The 18,915-nt window shown below is 42.8% G+C and overlaps 1 protein-coding gene across 1 annotated transcript in view; it reads left to right on the top strand.

Annotated features, from left to right (window-relative positions):
* Window positions 1-3,051: 3,051 nt before the first annotated feature.
* The window catches only part of LOC134467689 (transient receptor potential cation channel subfamily M member 4-like), a 39,961-nt gene continuing 24,097 nt past the window's right edge, over window positions 3,052-18,915 (top strand). The window contains exons 1-11 of the mRNA XM_063221545.1: window positions 3,052-3,168; window positions 3,997-4,058; window positions 4,986-5,163; window positions 6,554-6,734; window positions 8,169-8,338; window positions 8,923-9,100; window positions 12,407-12,471; window positions 12,920-13,165; window positions 14,280-14,382; window positions 14,847-14,968; window positions 15,708-16,013. Coding sequence (XP_063077615.1) covers window positions 3,106-3,168; window positions 3,997-4,058; window positions 4,986-5,163; window positions 6,554-6,734; window positions 8,169-8,338; window positions 8,923-9,100; window positions 12,407-12,471; window positions 12,920-13,165; window positions 14,280-14,382; window positions 14,847-14,968; window positions 15,708-16,013 — 1,674 coding nt within the window. The 5' untranslated portion in view covers window positions 3,052-3,105. The remainder of the gene's footprint in view (window positions 3,169-3,996; window positions 4,059-4,985; window positions 5,164-6,553; window positions 6,735-8,168; window positions 8,339-8,922; window positions 9,101-12,406; window positions 12,472-12,919; window positions 13,166-14,279; window positions 14,383-14,846; window positions 14,969-15,707; window positions 16,014-18,915) is intronic.

Raw genomic sequence — 18,915 nt, 5'->3', positions numbered from 1 at the left:
CAGACGGACGCACGCACGCATGCACGCATGCACGCACGCACACGCACGGGCACAGGCACAGGCACGGGCGCACACGCACACACAAATGCGCGCGCGCACACACACACACACGCAAACACAAGCACACACTGAACAGACGTCAATAAATTCCTTCGTGCATAACTGTCTACCTAACTGTCTAATGGCTGTCCTGTCTGTTTTTCCTCCAGGAGAGAAGCAGAAACAGCACTTCGCAAGAGAAGTATACAGAGGCTGGCAGATTTACTGGCACTCCACAACTCTAAGCAACACGCCAGCACCGACACAGTCTTTGATAGCAAAGACCCAGAGCCTTATCACAGGTGAGTTATGATCATCTGTCAACATAACAGCTAGCTACTAACGTGATATATAACAAGTAACAAGTAATAGTGTTCGAAGTATAACCTCATAAGTAAAAGGGAATACCCATTAAGCTGAAACTAGTGACATGATAGTGATTAATAATCAATAATCAATAGAAAACGACATCAATAGAAAAATGACCTTCTGACATTTTTTAAATCAACATGTAATTAAAAACACTTCAACATGGTTGTTAGTTGTGCCACCGCATAAAATACCCTTCTCTTTGTGGTGTGTCACTGCACTCATAAAAATCAACTTTGTTCTGGTGGTGTCACAACACATACACCTACGGTAAAAATGTACACTTCGGTAGTGTCAGAGCACACAGTATTGAACAGTACCCATGTCTTGGTGGTGTGACAGAACACAGTTTTGAACAGTACCCATGTCTTGGTGGTGCTTATGCACATTGTGTAAAAATTAATCTTCCACTAGTCACAGCACTCCATGCTAAAAAAATACCCTTTACTATGGTGTCACAGCACTCAATATTAAAGTGTACCCTTTTACTATAGTGTAACAGTACTCAATGCTAAAATGTACCCTTTTCTTGGCTCTTCTTTCAACCCTCAGTGGCGAGGTGAACCTGCGTGCCAAGCGGGCACCGGGTTGCAAACTGGGCACGTGCCAGATGCACAACCTGGCAGACACGCTGTACCGCATCGGCCACACCAACGGCAAGGACCAGTCACGTAAGGCCAACGACCCCCAAGGCTATGGCCGCTGAGAGGAGACAAACAGAACGAAGTTGCAGATGGGGGGATGGGGGGTCCACACAGAACAAGGCTACGGCTGCTGACGGGGGACAAACAGAACAAGACACCCAGAACGAGGATCAACAAGGACACACCTGGGATGGATTACAATGAGGAAGTGTGTGTGGGGGAGTGTGTGTACTGTACTGTATGTGGGGGAGTGTGTGTGTGTGCGTGCGTGCATGGGTGTGTGTGTGTTTGTGTGTGCGTGTTGGTGGGAACTGGTGGGGAGTTCGACCAGAGGAGCACTTGATTCATTTCATCTGTACTCCTCTCCTTTTTACTGAACTGAATGTATTGACTGGTACTCATTACTTTTAGCAAAACGACAATGCCAGTGACATCCCAGATAGCAAAATTCAGTTGGATCAACAATGTTCTGTTTAAAGACAGTATGTGTAGCCTTGTGTTAATGGTGAAATCAACAATTATATATAGAGATTTTTTTTTTATACGGGCCTATATTTAGACACAGATTTTCAAACATATCGACATTGAATCAATAGTGATTCAAACATCATCTACATTTTTAGAATGTGATATTCTATGAAATGCTACTAAATCAAAAATTCCAAGTAGATGTTAACGTTGGTCTAATGTTCGGTAATCTAAGACCATAATACAATGTTGACTCATTATTGGCATTTTTTGCCGACATGTTTCTTTTCAATCATATGTAAATCCATCATTGTGACCCAGACGGAATGTTGATCTAACATAATTTGCTATCTAGGATTTGACTTCTTGACCCATTTGAATGTAGATTCAGTGTGTCTCACAATCTTGCTGCTCATACTGACATAGAATATATATATTTTGTATGATAACAAAGTTTAATTTACATATTTACAGTTTTTAATATAAAATATCTATTATCAAGTGTTATTTTTGTTCCACGCTCTGGTTTATTGAGGACGATAAGAGTCAGACATCGGGCTAGGCCCGAACGATTGTTTCTTGAAAAAAGAGAAAACAGGATTTAAAATGGAGAATTTATGACAAATTTGCACAATAAAATCATACTGATAAAAACTTGTCTCTTGTTGGCGTTTGTGTGTGTGTGCAGTGGCATACAAAGTGACATGTGCAGTGATGTGTCAAGTGGGGGACAAGTGCTCGAGGGGGGCATGTGAAACCTCTGCGTGCATTATATTATATTATATTATATTATATTATATTATATTATATTATATTATATTATATTATATGTCGACAAGTACCACATACAAAAAAAACTAAAAAAATAAAAACAAGAAAACGGACTTTCAAAAGGGCACAAAGGGGGAGGTGCTTCAGCACCACTTCGTCCCTATCTGTGCACTCCTGTGTGTGTGTGTGTGTGTGTGTGTGTGTGTGTGTGTGTGTGTGTGTGTGTGTGTGTGTGTGTGTGTGTGTGTGTGTGTGTGTGTGTTGCCCATGGGGTACCTCTGTGTTCTACACACACGTTATCTCATTTTGCCATGTAGCAAACGTATTCCATTACGCAAAATCTAGCCTATGTATCTAGCCTATGCAACGAGTTCCACACTGATTTGACAGATAGAAAAAGCCATCATAGAAGTAACGTTTTTACTTGAATAGAGTTGAATAGAGTTCATGGCCAACTCTCTTGGCACATCAGGAACAGACTACCAGCGACCAGCAGAGGCATAGCGTGCGCCAGCAGACCGTTTCCCGTTTTGAGCCTAGGATACGTCGTCAATATGCCGCCAATATTAGGTTTCAAAAGTTTGTGGCCGTACCTCTCATTTCTTTTCCTGTTTTTGACCACACCCTTGTCGAGGGACTAGGCTACACCTGAATCAACAGGTAGCCTAGTTTGTCGGTTGGTGCTGCACATCAGTTATGGGCACGAGACAGATCTGCGGCGCGTTTGGCGATTTTTTGTAGGTGTAGCCTAGAACTAGTCACAAAACTGTGCACTTTTCCAGACGTCTCTGAGTGGCAGGAGAAGTACTGAAGGATGGATTCTGACGGGGAAGGAGATGAGAAGGGAGGCGGATTGTCAAAGACTGAAAAAGAGCAGGTAGGGTTGGGTGGGTGCTTAGGAATGCTGGCTGGCGTAGACTTGCCATATGCTGTAAAAACAAAGTTAGTGAACGGCCGCTAACCTTAAACGCGTCTGAATGCAAACAGTAGACACTTACTTTCCTATGGTATGGCTACGTCTAGTGCTTCTTTTAAAAAAACGAAAGAGGAGAAACCTGAGTAACCAAAGTTGGCTTCATAGTTTCAATACAAAAGAACTAGCTAAGCAGATTTTAAATGCGGAACTGAGAGTGACAGTAACAGTGGGCGCGCGGTGCCGTCTGATGTTTACGTTGGCGCAAGATGAAACAATCATAGGCACATGCCATAAACATAGGACAACGTGAATGTTTTCAGTGCAACACGTTTCACTCGTTTTCACTTGTCTAGCTGTATATTAACGCTGTTCTACCTTACACTTCCTCCCGGAAATGTCTTCCCTGTAAAAGGGTGGTTGTCCAAAACCAACTACAGTGCAAATCAGTGTTATATTTACTGTATGGCTATTCAGGGTATGCCTCACAGAATCGTCAATCACATCCATTTCCCCCAGCTAAACTGTGAACGTGAAATGGCCTAAAATCTGTACTGTGCCCTCTTCCACCAACCACATTATTTGCCTGCTGGTATTTTTAGTATTTCCATGCACGTCTTGACTAACCGCACCAAAATCAAAACCTCCTGACTGCCACTGTAGCCAAAAAGTATGACGTTTATTTCAATAAGCACCGCCATACTGGGTTCTAATCTGCAATGCTTTATTTTGTATTTTTGTATTTATTTTACATTTCCGTGTGTGGAATCATAACATCCGTGCCTTTTCCAGAGCTGGATCCCCAAAGTATTTAAGAAGAGACTCTGCACGACATTTGTGGAAGATGCCTCCAGGTGAGAATTAGTCTCTTTTAAAATACCCCAGATACTTGAAATACCTTTTTTTGTTCCTCCTGTCAGTTGGTCTTTTGTGCCTCAGCCCTTTCTTGCATGGCAGCGTGTGTCTTTTTCCCACATACAAAGACTGTCTTTGTATGTGGGAAACTTGTTTGTTTACTGATGGTGATGGTGATGATGATGATGATGATGATGATGATGATGAGGAGGATGTTCTTAGCAACGCCAGAACTGCCAGTTTATTGATGATGGTGATTTTGATGGTGGTGCTGGTGGTGATGATGTTTTGATGTTCTCAGCAACGGCCAGAACTAACAGTTTATTGATGATGATGATTGTGTGATCTTCTCATTAAGGGCCAGAGTTGTAGTTTACTGATGAGGATTATGATGATGATGATGATGATGATGATTATGGTTATGATGCTTGTGCTGTTGCAAGCAGGGGTTGGAATTGCCAACTGATGATAATGACTGATGTGAGTATGATGCTGATGCTGATGTTCTCAGCAGTCAAGGCACATAGCTGCTAGTTTATGATGATGATGGGGGGGGGCACACTTTCAGATTTTTTTTGTCCCAGGCTTGGCCAAAACTGTCAGTGGATGATGATGATGATGATGATTATGATTATGATGATGATCTCAGCAAGGGCCAGAGATGATGGTGGTTATGGTGATGGTGATGGTGATGGTGATGATGATGATGTTCTTCAGCAAGGGCCAGAGCTGCTGCTGCTGATGATGATGATGATAGTGATAGTGATCGTGGTGGTGGTGGTGATAATGATGATGTTCTTGTTCTTGTTCTTTTCTTCAGCAAGGGCCAGAGCTGATGTTGATGATGTTGATGATGATGATGTTGATGATGATGATGATGATGATGATGATGATGATGATGATTATGATGATGTTCTTGTCCTCAGCAAGGGCCAGAGCTGCCAGTGTGGCCGGCCCAGGAAGGAGCACCAGTCGGTTGCCCTGGGTGACTACTTCAGCACGGCGATGGTGAGCCACTGGGACTCCGCGCAGCACTCCTCAGAGTCCTCCACAGACGCCTTTGGAGAGGTGGAGTTCGATGGGGCCAGCAAAAGGCACAGCTTTGTGAGTGTAACCGGATTTTTTTTAGATACTTTTGAGACCTTTTGCCTTTATGTTCATAGAACGGCCCTTGGGGGACTTCTACGGCCCTTGGAGGAATTTGAAGTGGCCCTTTGAATGAAAAAGGTTCCCCACCCCTGGTTTATACAATCCAGCGGACAGTCTAGAAGTCGAGCATCAGTTAAAGGCACAGTTTTGTGAGTAGCAGTGATGGGTGGGCTCAACTTATTAAGTAAAATATAACCTTGGGTGTGCGTAAAAAAGGACCGCAAACTTAAAATGGGGAAAAAACGCACTCACAAGCTTGTTCTCATTATTTGTTATACCTCCATGCGTTCATCTGTTATCGTCAGTGCATTTTTATGCTTAAGGGCTCAAACACGTCTGCTTGTTGACATGGAGGTATAAATAATGAGACTGAGCTCGTGAGTGCGTCTCTATTTTAAGTTTACAGCTTTGTGAGTCCAACCGTATTGTCGTGCAGTCAAGTAGACTAACATTCAGTGCCCAGTTGAAAACTGTGTTAATTATTAGGCGATAGTGTGAGTGCGTCTCCTCCAGTTTTCTGTTCAGTAGAAGAGTTTGAGTTTGAGTTTGACAGGGCCAGAAAAAGGCACAGCTATGTGATTGCAACCCGATCTCTTCGGTCTGCGCAGTTAGTAGATTAGCACCTTCCAGTCCAAGGCATGATAGACGAGAAGGACATATTATATAGGTCACAATTAATAGACAGCATAACACAGGGGACCATTTTGTTACTCGAAGAGCTACCCAAAATTGCACTTGGAAGTGGAATCAAAGTAGGCCTACTGTAGTTTGTAACAAATTCTTACCATTATGCTTAGCTGGTACAAAATGCACGACTCCGTACTCCCGAGATCAATTTATAACTTTCCCTCCTATACCTTTGCTCAGTTCTTAGGTCTGCCCTTTGACACCCAGCCTGGCATATTTCTATTAATACATAAGACCTTATAAGATAACATACTTATACAGTATCAAAAAATGAGAATGAATTCTCTGACCAAGGCACTCCAAATTGAAATGTCTTTATTAATATGATAAGTCATACATGGACATATTAACAGTCAGAGAATTCATTCTCATTTTTTGAACCTGGAAGTACTATACCTTGGACTAAAGAGCACCCAAACCCAAGAAGCCAACAAACAATCTGGATAAGAGCACGGCACGCCATACAAACCTTATACAGTATATCAGACCTAAGATACTTCATAAAATACTTCATACCAAAATCATACCATATGAGTTAGTTTGTACAAATTGCACTATTATCAGGCTTTGCACACGTCATTCGAAACCTACCTATAAATGGCGCACACGCCAGATGGACTAATTCTGCCCTTTCTCCTTTCTCCTCTTCTACATCCAGTACATACGTCTGTCCACTGACACCCAGCCCAACATCGCCTACAACCTCATCACCCACCACTGGGGCCTGAGCCTGCCCAACCTGGTGGTGTCGGTGGTGGGCGGGGAGGGCAACGCCAAGGTCAAGACCTGGGTGCGAGAGGTGCTGCGAAAGGGGCTGGTCAAGGCTTCTCAAAGCACAGGTAGGGTACAGTACAAGCCTCCCATGCCATTCTTTTGACTTGGAAGAATGTAGTAGTATTATTTAGAGCATGTAGTAGTACAGTAGTAGTAGCAGGAGTAGTTGCAGTGGTAGGAATAGTAGTAATGGCAGTAGAAGCAGGAGTAGTAGTAGTAGTAGCAGCAGTAATAGTAATGCCAGTAGTATTAGTAGCAGTGATAGTGTTAGTGTTAGTAGCAGTAATGGCAGCTGCAGCAGCAGCAGCAGCAGCAGCAGCAGCAGCACTCTTTGTAGTAGTAGTAGTAATCGTAGGGGGAGGAGGAGGAGGAGGAAGAGGAGGAGGAGCAGTTGTAGTAGTAGTAGTTCTGGTGGTACCAGTAGTAATATCAGTATTGGTGGTGGTGGTAGTAGAAGTGTTATTAGTACAGGTGGTAGTAGTAATAGTTGTAGCAGCAGCAGCAGTAGTAGTGGTAGTAAGAGAACGAAGTGCTGTGACGGACTGTTTGGCCTCCCAAAGCACAGATACTGTCCTAACCCCTAAGGCTTCTGGATTTGACATGGATTTTTTTTTATTTTTTATTTTATAATTTTTGATATTATAAAGTGCTGTGATTTGATAAGATTGATTTTTTTTCTTTTGAATAAAATAACTAAGTTGATGCATGATGGGACATTATCATTGCTGTTGCCATCTAACAGCTTGATAGGCTGCAGATGTTCTGCTTTAATAATCACAACATGTTGCATTCTAATGTATTCACGGGATGTGTTGCAATGTATTGCATTACTTACCACACAAGATTGCAGTATTTAAAATTCCACTCCACTCACTTACTGACTCAATTGGTGAGTTTGAGAACAAGCAAACAAAAAAGCCATGGCAGACTCTGGAGCCCAGGTGTGTTCTTAATTACAGCTCTCACCACCTACTTAACTTATCTTATCTTATCTTCTCTACTGTGTTTTTGTGTGTGCGTGCATGTGTGTGTGTGTGTGTGTACAGTATATGTTGTTGCTGACACAGCCTTTCTGTGTTTGTTCTCACGGCGTGCAGAAACATGCTCCCACACACCACCCTTACAGGGGTGTGAATACTGACTGAGGGTTTGAGAGAGGGTGTCGGCCGCTGTGTTGGAGGGACCCTGCCACTGGTTTGCTGTCTCCAGTAACCAGGTGGTGGCCACCAACTTATGTTCTCCACCTTCTCTCTCTCTCTCTCTCTCTCTCTCTCTCTCTCTCTCTCTCTCTCTCTCTCTCTCTCTCTCTCTCTCTCTCTCTGGGGGGTAGGGGGGTACCATTCACATTGGATTGTACTGTAAGTTTAGGCTGATTTGTTTGTAAGATGACGCACAAATGGTTCAATAAACGAGTGTTGAATCTCTCTCTCTCTCTCTCTCTCTCTCTCTCTCTCTCTCTCTCTCTCTCTCTCTGTCTGTGAATGTGTTCTCGCCGACAGGGGCGTGGATCCTGACGGAGGGCTTGAGAGAGGGTGTGGGCCGCTGTGTAGGGGAGGCTGTGAGGGACCATGCCACCGCCGCCTCCTCCGTCTCCAGTAACCAGGTGGTGGCCATTGGCATTCCCTCCTGGGGGCTCGTCCACAATCGGCAACAGCTCATCAACCCGGAGGTACTATACACACACACACACACACACGCACGCACGCACGCACGCACGCACGCACGCACGCACGCACGCACGCACGCACGCACGCACGCACGCACGCGCGCGCGCACGCACGCGCGCGCGCACGCGCGCGTCATATGTTAACCACAAGTCAAGCAGGTGATGGCCATACAAATAGCCTCATGGGGGCTCGTCCACAACTACTAACAGCACATCAACCCTTAAAGGCATGAAAGGCGCGCGCGCGCACACACACACGCACACACACACACACACACACACACACACACACACACACACACACACACACACACACACACACATGGGGGCTCGATCATAACTGTCAACAGCTGATCAACCCTCTGACCCTCTGGTAATAGTGACACGCATGAAACACACACACAGAAACACACACATAGTTAATTAAAATGATTCCGCAGATGTGAACACACATCAAACAATGTCAATCATTCTGTCTGTCTCTTGCTCTCAGTACTACTTAGGGGAGCTTCCCTGTCAAGTTACATGCTGACAACAAGCTCAGTCATTCGTCTCTGCCTCTCTCTTTTTCTCTCTCTTCATCTCAGGGTAGCTTCCCAGCTAAGTACCATGCAGATAACAAGTTCACCGACAGCTCATGCCTGGATAAGAACTACCAGGCGTTCCTGCTGGTGGACGATGGCAGTGTGGGGCGGCGCGGTGGAGAGGCTGGCTTCAGGGCACGCCTCGAGGATTACATATCCCATCAGCGCACTGGCATTTGGGGTAAGGAACTAAATATCACCACACTGGAGAGTGATGTAAGGAACTCAATTTCCCAACACCACACTGGGAAGTGGTTTAAGGAACTGCATTATTATTAATTAACCTGTGCTCTCCCCCATCCGCTTCCATGACTGCGGAACATCTAAATTTACATCAGCCCACTGGCCAAATTCTGGTGAAATTTCAGTTTGACTGGTAGAGAAGACCAACTCACTAGCCACTTTGACCCATTAATGAGTGAGTGTTTGGCTAATACGATTAACATCTGCTAGCCATTTTGGCTGGTGATGAAAAAAGGTAATTTAAAGCCCTGGTTGTGGACATAATTTCTAACCAAAATGCTTCAAGCAGTCACAGTGTACAAGTGCGCTGCGCATACCTGCTCAGAATCAAGAACGAATCCCTTTATACTTTTGAAGAATTTCCTACTGACCACTTTTCAACTGAAGACAGAGTTTCATACTTCTACGGAGCTGATCCTCTCAGGGGAGACTTTCTATATCAGTTTGTGCCTTGGGAGTGTTGTGTGTTTGTACAAAAGAACAAAACCTAAATAAAGAAATGTTTCAAAGAAGACAGAATTTCCTGGTTGTAATTGTCCAATCAGATTCACCCACTTGATATCAGGCCCCACTACTGTTCAGTGGGCGTTTCTGATTGGCAAACGCTGAAGGTGTTGTCATTAGGAGGGCGCGGCCTGGCTACAATTCCACCATGACTCGCTTCGTTCACTTCATTTTTCGCAACTTATTGCCCCATGTTCAGGACGTAGAGGGCCTGACTTAGGTGCCCCATTCCAACCAGGAATTCCAGTCTTCGGTAACACTTCCAAATAAGGGGCCATAATTAACAGTAAAGTAGCTACAACCTAATACTTAAGTAAGGGTTAATAATCATTACTTAATTCCACATTAGACACATATTAATTGTTATTAATGCATATGTTGAACATTAGTAAGCAGTTACTTAACTATTAGATTACTATTACCTTGTGTTACAAGTTAATAGCATATTATTATTTAACTAATAGATAAGTAAGGGCACAGTTAATAGTTAAGTAGCTATCAGGTCATACTTAACTAAGGACCAAAATTAACACTTACTTAATACAAAAGTAAGGCATAACTAATGGTTAATTAATACACAAATATTGGGTTTCGGGACCCTTATATTAGAGTTGGCTGAGGATAACTAATGGTTAATTAATAGATAGATATTGGTGTTTGGGACCCTTATAATACAGTTGGCTGAGCATACCTAATAGTTAAGTACCGTAATTAATCTAATGTGACATCTAGTTTTCACTCGTTCAAATCACTATAATAGTGGCAACAGGAGCCACTATATAGCAAGGATTGGATGTACACTTCTCAATGATGGTGGGGTGATGAGATGTAATTTTTTCATGTACCACTTATTAGTTTTAATGGTAAAAACCCTACAATAAATGCAGAACATTATGAAGAGTAATAGTTTTGAAGCGAGACTAAACCATTCCTTTGTGATAATTAGGTTAATGTTTGAGAATATTAGCTCCAAGAAGAGCAGTGCATGATGGGTACGCAATCTACAGACAATATTTCGGTATTATTTAATCATTAGATATGCCTTGCTTTTGTATTAAGTAAGTGTTAATTAAGGTCCTTAGTTAAGTATGATCTAATAGCTACTTAACTATTAACTGTACCCTTACTTATTTATTAGTTAAATCATTATATGCTATGAACTCCTATGAATTCCTATGCTAGGAATGGTTTAGTTTCGCTTCAAAGCTATTACTCTTCATAATGTTCTGCATTTATTGTAGGGTTTTTACCATTAAAATTAATAAGTGGTACATGAAAAAATTACATCTCATCACCCCACCATCATTGAGAAGTGTACGTCCAATCCTTGCTATATAATGGCTCCTGTTGCCACTATTACAGTGATTTGAACGAGTGAAAACTAGATGTCACAGTAGATTAAATACTCAACTATTAGGTATGCTCAGCCAACTCTATTATAAGGGTCCCAAACACCAATATCTATCGATTAATTAACCATTAGTTATCCACAGCCAACTCTAATATAAGGGTCCCAAACACCAATATCTATCTATTAATTAACCATTAGTTATCCTCAGCCAACTCTAATATAAGGGTCCCAAAACCCAATATTTATGTATTAATTAACCATTAGTTATGCCTTACTTTTGTATTAAGTAAGTGTTAATTTTGGTCCTTAGTTAAGTATGACCTGATAGCTACTTGACTATTAACTGTGCCCTGCCTTATCTATTAGTTAAATAATAATATGCTATTAACTTGTAACACAAGGTAATAGTTATCTAATAGTTAAGTAACTGCTTACTAATGCATTAATAACAATTAATATGTGTCTAATGTGGCATTAAGTAATGATTATTAACCCTTACTTAAGTATTAGGTTGTAGCTACTTTACTGTTAATTATGGCCCCTTATTTGGAAGTGTTACCCCTGTTGACAGTTGAAAAAGGCTTCAAATCTGTTTGAAATGTGGTCCAGGAAGACAGATGCTGAGGCACTCAAGGTTGCAATTTTTTTACTTTTTTATTTGGCTACAATGCCTACGTGTTTCGGCCCTTATGGCCTTCTTCAGGGCGTATCAAGAGATGTTTGAAATGTGTTCTGTCCATTCCATGCCCAGTCTTTGAGTAAAATTGTGTGCCCTCCTACACACAGGATGTGGGATAAGGCAAGACATACAAGTCCTTTCAAATGACTAGCAGAAAATAAAAGTTTTTGTTCTTTTGCTTTGAGCTTTTATACTATAAGTGTAAACCTAAATGCCACGGCACAACTTGTGAGTCCGCTATGTATATTTCCTTTGAAGCATAATGAATGTGGATACTTTTTATGATACTTTTTATGTTTTAATGATCTCGTTCAAAGTAACATTTTCATGCAACAGAGATTAACTCCACTCCGAGAATAACTCTTAAGTTTCAATTAAAGCAAATCATATGCCATACAGCCCTTATAAACCTTCAATCCGTATGCCTTACAGTAGACATAATAACTGCATGCGCTAGTAATTTATTTGTCTTTGTTCAGAGCAGTATGGCTGTATAATGCCACTGCAGAAAGATCACTCGTGACATTTGGCTCTTTTCCACTACACAATAGTGAAAAGGAGATGGGCCACTTATAGATTGTTCCTACAAGTCATTTGACCCCTCTGCATTGATTTCACGTTTTGCTTGTTGAAACAAGTTAATGTTTCACGATCTCTGTTTGATCTGGCATCAACGCTGGCCTCTGCCCCTTGTGTTTGTGTTTGTACAGGCAGCGGCACCATCAATATTCCTGTGCTGTGTTTGCTCGTGTCTGGAGAGGTCAGCCTCATGGAGGTACAGTAACATAGTTTTTTTTTTTAACATGCTGTGTGGCCCTGCTGTGGCCTAACGGTAGTGCACTTTGGGTACTCCACCGCCGACCCGGGCTCGATTCCGGCCCGGGTCATTTGCTGATCCTCCCCTATCTCTCTCTCCCACTCGCTTCCTGTCACCATCTCCTTACTGTCCCAACAACTAAAGGCTAAAAAGCCCTAAAAATATGTTTAAAAAATGTGCTGTGTCCTACATTGTTTTTTTAATTGCACTATTAAATTATCTTATCAATTGTCCTTGGAACATAATAAGATGTTAAATTGGATGTCATAAGCCCATAGACGTTTTAGAAGCCAAAGTCAGGTGGTGCAACAGCTAATACCGCTATCGCATGTTTTTTGTTTTTTGTTTTTTGCTGGATTAAATAGACAGGTTGCCATCTCTGATTGCTGTTATTTGTACCCTGCAGAGGTTGGATCTGTCTCTACGGACAGGCATGCCCTGGTTGGTGCTGGCTGGTTCTGGGGGCGTGGCGAACCTGGTAGCGGATTTCGTGGAGAACCCCGTGGTCTCGGGCACCAGCGGTGGCGGCGGCGGGGGAGAGTCGTCGAAGAGTGAAGCTGGCGCGGCGGGAGGGGAGCTGAGGGACCGCGTGGCCGAACGCGTCAGGAAGCACTTCCCCTCCGAAGCAGACCTGGACAAACTCACTGATAGGGTAGACATACCTTGAACGTTCTGACCTTCAATATTGAATCAGTTCGTGTAGCTAATATACCGTTTCTTATTATATACCTGTGTACATAGTATACCATGTCATCTACCTTATCCTAATGTAGTGTGTTAGTACAAAGGACCTGTGTCCTGCAGACTGTCCCGAGACACCAGGTCACTGCCCTGGGACACCTAGCTGCCGTCCTATGACACCTAGGTGCTATCCTGGGACACCAATACACTGTCTCGAGACATCTAGCTGCTGTCCAAGAAAACCTAGTTGCTGTCCCAGGAGACCAGGACACTGTCCAGGAACACCTCGTTGCTGTCCTACAGTAGTCTAAGTTGGGTGTCCCAGGACATCAGTAACAGTACAGTGCTACTGCTCTCACTGCTATTGAATCGTTGGCCTCTAAAATTTGATGATCAGTTCATGTAGTGAATCCAAATGTAGGTAGTTACAGTGCAGTGTTTCAGGTACATTATCACTCAATGATGGGTTTTTAACTTGCAACCCTCTGATCCAAAGACCGGTGTTGCGGACAGATTTTGTTTTTAGAACTGTGATTGACAGGTTGGGGGTGGTGACATGCATGATTGGGTCACGTGGTGGTTAGATTGGTATATCACCTGGCGCTGGGGAATATGGTTGAATAGTAGTAGTGGAGGGCAGGTGGCTAGGGATAGCCAACGTTTGCTGGCCGCATGATTTTGTACATTTTAAGAACGACCACGATACCTGCACTTTAAGCTCTTTGCAAAGCGCCTTGGCACATTTGCACTTTTGCATACTGCTTTGGGATGTCTGGATTTTATCGATGGAAACTTGTGGAACTTTTAACAGTGAAGAAGATAAGTAAATAAAGTAAACGATAACGTGGATCATCTTCAAGCCTCTTTGTCTAGCGCGTCTTGGCATACAAGTCTCCCCAGTTCAGCTGCCTGGCGGCTTCATTTTTTGTTTGACTAGCCGCCACTTAAACCGGTTCAATACCCATCACACCACGGATGCCCCTGTCAGATGGCCATATTCATATAAGATGTTTTGTTGAGGAAAACATATCCCTCATAACAGAACTTTTTAGCACAATGTCTCATGGATACTTTTTTCTGTCCAGGCTCTCAGCATCTATCAGAACAAAGACCTGATCTCCATTTTCGACCATGAGCATGAGGGACCGTCTGACTTTGACACCGTGTTGCTGAAGGCGCTCGTCAAAGGTAATGCAATGTACTGCAGTTAGCAGTAGCATGCCTGAGGTGTGCAATGTGGTTAGCAGCATGATAATGGAGTGAAATTACTTGGACTGGCCACTGAAATTATGTGGGTGGTGGACGTAAGGGCATTGGATTATGATGAGGTCATACACTTAGCCTTCTTGGAGTCCTCATCATCGTGGCTCAAATGGCTAAGGGAATGTATTCTTGCGCTGGGGACCCAGGTTTGATTTCAGCCTGAGATCATTTCCCGATCCTCCCCCATCTTTCTCTCCCACTCTTTTCCTGTCACTTCCCTTACTTTCCTCTCTAAAAATAAAGTCACGAGAGCCCAAAAACAAATCTTAAAAAAAAAAGACTGACACATTTTTGGTAATTCATTTGGTAATTGGTCTACCATCTACTGTCTTTCTGTCTGTCGCTCTCGCTCTCGCTCTCTCGCTCTCTCGCTCTCTCTGTGTTTGTAGCTAGCAAACGCTGCTCATTGGCTGACTCTGTTCCATACACGGAGGAACTGAAGCTAGCGGTGACCTGGAACAGGGTGGACATCGCCAGGAGTGAGCTCTTCAATGGAGACATCCAATGGAAGGTGGCTATACCATGTGAAGGAAATTATACACTGTCATATGGAGAGTGTACATCACCTAAATGTGAATCAGAGCCAAAAAACACTTATTGCATTATGTGTACATCACACAATGCAATATTCCGTATGAAAGTGCCAAACATGTAGCAACAGGTTCTTCGAAATTTAAAGTAAAAACATTTGATGCAATGTTGCATCATGCAATGCAATGATGCATCATTTTTGAGGCTTAGTTGTAACCAACAAATAAACATTCCAACATTGCTCCTGTGACCCACATGGGCGGAATGAGAATATTATAGGCCTAAGTGTTTTTTGCCATTTTTTTTCGCCGGGGGTGGGGCTGCTGCAAAAAAGTTGAGGCATCAGAGTGGTCGTCACCTGTGTCGAAAATCATTTTAGGACTGCAACTGTAAATTCCAAGGCAGAAATGGTCTGATAAAATTATTATGAAAAACCTCCTGGCAGAAAGCATTGCAATGTGTCACTGGCCTTGTTTACATGAGACATTTAATTCAGAAGTAACTCCACTTAATTATGAATAAAACTTAATTACGCTTTGAACACACTTAACATTTAACAATTTGGAATTAAATGAAAGTGCAATGTACTATAGTATGTACTACTAAGGAACTATTTAATTCGGAATGATTCATTTGGAATTAAAAACATTAAGTAAACATGGCCATTGTGATATTCTCTATGCACTCTGACATGCCGCACATGTACGTATGTGCACTAGTGTGATGACATGGAGGACTCCATGACTGACGCCCTGGTGAACGACAAGCCGGAGTTCGTGCGGCTCTTCACGGAGAACGGCCTCAACATCCTGGACTACCTGACCAACGGGCGTCTGGAGAGCCTGTACCGCTCCACCTCCGCCAGCTCGCTCATCTACACCCTGCTGCAGCGCCACCTCGCACTGCGCCAGGCCGTCATGGGCATCGCCGCCGCCGCTGTAGACGCCTCCACGGAGGACCTGCTGGCACACTCGCCCAAGCAGCTGGAGATGCTCAAGCCAGACAAGGAGCTCAGCTTGTTTGAGGTACAGGAGGGCATATCGGTTCAGCGTGAGGTAAAGGTGATTAGCCTATACAGCATGAGGTAGTGGAGTTCAGCTTATATGAGGTAGAGGAGTTCAGTTTGTATGAGGTAAAGCAGCTTCGCTTGTATGCAGTAAAGTTAAGGAGCTCACCTTGCCTAAGGTAAAGTAAGATACAGTTGTGCTCATATGTTTACATACCCCAGCAGAATAGTCAAGTCAAGTCAAGTAGGTTTTATTGTCAATTTCTTTACATGCACTGGTCATACAAAGAATTTGAAATTACATTTCTTGCTTTCCCATACAGACATAGACTAATCTAGGTAAGGACATAGACAGTATAGACATAGACAGTACTTATACATGGACTTAAGACAGTATGGACATAGACAGTGCTCATACATTTAAAAGTGCAAGACTGGACAACAGAAGACTTGTAGAGGACATACATTAAGAGGTAATTGTTGTGCTTTTGTGCTTTTCCTAAAAAGTCCTTTATAGCGTTCTGACATAGTAATAGTAGCATTTTGAAGAAAAATAAATATTAATTCTGCATTTTGAAGAAAAATAAATATTAAAAATGTCTGTCAAGTACACCAGCAGCAGTGTGTGTGTGTGTGTGTGTGTGTGTGTGTGTGTGTGTGTGTGTGTGTGTGTGTGTGTGTGTGTGTGTGTGTGTGTGTGTGTGTGTGTGTGTGTGTGTGTGTGTGTGTTTAGTGCAGGTAGAAGGTGTGTGTGTGTGTGTGTGTGTGTGTGTGTGTGTGTGTGTGTGTGTGTGTGTGTGTGTGTGTGTGTGTGTGTGTGTGTGTGTGTGTGTGTGTGTGTGTGTGTGTGTGTGTTTGGGTTTAGTGCAGAAAGTGCAGTGTGTGTGTGTGTGTGTGTGTGTGTGTGTGTGTGTGTGTGTGTGTGTGTGTGTGTGTGTGTGTGTGTGTGTGTGTGTGTGTTGTGTGTGTGTGCGCATGTTTTGAGTTAGTGCAGGTTGAAAGTTCAGTCACAAATATAGTAGTGCAGGTGGAATGTTCAGTCGCAGATATGGTGGTGGGGGATGAGGGGGGGGGGTTGTCAGTGGCCTTGCTGGTTGGAGGCTGACAGTGGAGTGAGAGTGGGTTGAGTGTTCAGTATATTGATCGCTTGGTGCATTGTGCTGCTCGCCAGCCTGGTGGTACGGGAACGGGAATATACGCTTTCTTGGCGATTTCTCTCAAAATATGAAGGATTACACAAAACCTTTTTTTTCACTCATTGCTAGTGACTGGCTTAAGATATTTATTAGCAGTATTCTGTGTTTACTCTTTCAAAAGCATGATCACAACCCAAACTACCCAAATGACCCTGTTCAAAAGTTTACATACCCTAGTTTCTGATGCTGAATATGGCCCTGTTTAACATCAGGGGCCGCTCTAAATTGTCTGTGGTAGTTGTGGATAAGGCTCTTAATCTTCTCTGATGACAAAACAGCACATTCTTCCTGGCAGAATGGTTGTTTCCTATAATACCTTTGGGTGTCTTGCTGGAAGCTCACATTTGAAGTTTCCCCTAAGTGGCTCAATGATGTTGAGATCAGAAGAGTGAGACGGTCGCACAAAAACTTCATTTTATTCTTTCTGAAGCTAATGACGGGTTGATTTGGCTTTCTGTGCTGAAATATTGTCATGTTGGCATGTCCAACAATGAACCATGTGCAGATTCAAGGCTGATGAGTGTCAAGTTTCCTCCAGTATTTTTCACGGGGCAATGTATTCATCATTCTGTGAGTATGGACCAAAAGTGTAGTGCATTTGTAACTCAAATGTCCCCATGACATCAGTGGTCCATAACCATGTTTCACAGAAGGGATGGTGTAACTTTCATCATAGGCTCCGTTGACTGTTCTCCAAATGGTACTGTTAATAGTGGCTGAAAAAAGTTCCATATTGATCTAATTTTTCCAAATGACTTTGTCAGATGCATTCTGATGCTTCTCACTATGCTATTTGGTGTATCATATGCAAAATAACATGTTTGCATTTTTGTAGTAATGGCTTTCTCCTGGCAACCCCCAACAGCCCATCTTTCCTCAAGTGCCTCTTTCCTGTACAGTTTAAAACATTTTTTCATGTTGTCCTACATTTCACCTGAAGTTATTTTTTTGGTTGTCCTATGCCTCCTGAACAATTTCCCTTGCAATGATCATTGCAATGCAATGATTCCCTTGCCCATTGGCTTGATTCCAACCAAACCCCTCATATTGCATTTCTGAATTGAAATTCCAACAGTGCCAACATGACAATATTTCGACACAGAAAGCCAAATCAACCCATCATTAGCTTCAGAAAGAATGAATGAATGAAGGTTTTTGAGCGACCATCTCACTCTCCTGATCTCAACATCATTGAGCCACTCAGGGGAAACCTCAAATGTGAGGTTCCAGCAAGACACCCAAAGATATTATAGGAAACAACCATTCTGCCAGGAAGAATGTGCTGTTTTGTCATCTGAGAACATTAAGAGCCTTATCCACAACTACCACAAACAATTTAGAGCGGTCCTTGATGTTAAGCAGGGCCATATTCAGCATCAGAAACTAGGGTATGTAAACTTTTGAACAGGGTCATTTGGGTAGTTTGGGTTGTGATCATGCTTTTGAAAGAGTAAACACAGAATATTGCTAATAAATATCTTAAGCCAGTCACTAGCAATGAGTGAAAAAAAAGGTTTTGTGTAATCCGTCATATTTCGTGAGAAATCGCAGAGAAAGCGTATATTCTGCTGGAGTATGTAAACAAATGAGCACAACTGTATATAAACTTGTATGAGGTAGAGGAGTTCACTTTGCCTGAGGTAAATCAGCTTGTGTAAGGTAAAGGAGCTTAGTTTGCAGATATGGTGGTATACAGTAGTGTAAAAGAGTTCAGCTTATATGAGG

The sequence above is a fragment of the Engraulis encrasicolus genome, chromosome 17, assembly GCF_034702125.1.
Source record: "Engraulis encrasicolus isolate BLACKSEA-1 chromosome 17, IST_EnEncr_1.0, whole genome shotgun sequence".
NCBI lineage: Eukaryota > Metazoa > Chordata > Actinopteri > Clupeiformes > Engraulidae > Engraulis > Engraulis encrasicolus.
Note: the sequence above shows the minus strand (reverse complement) of the source record. Positions and strands in the feature narration are given on the sequence as shown.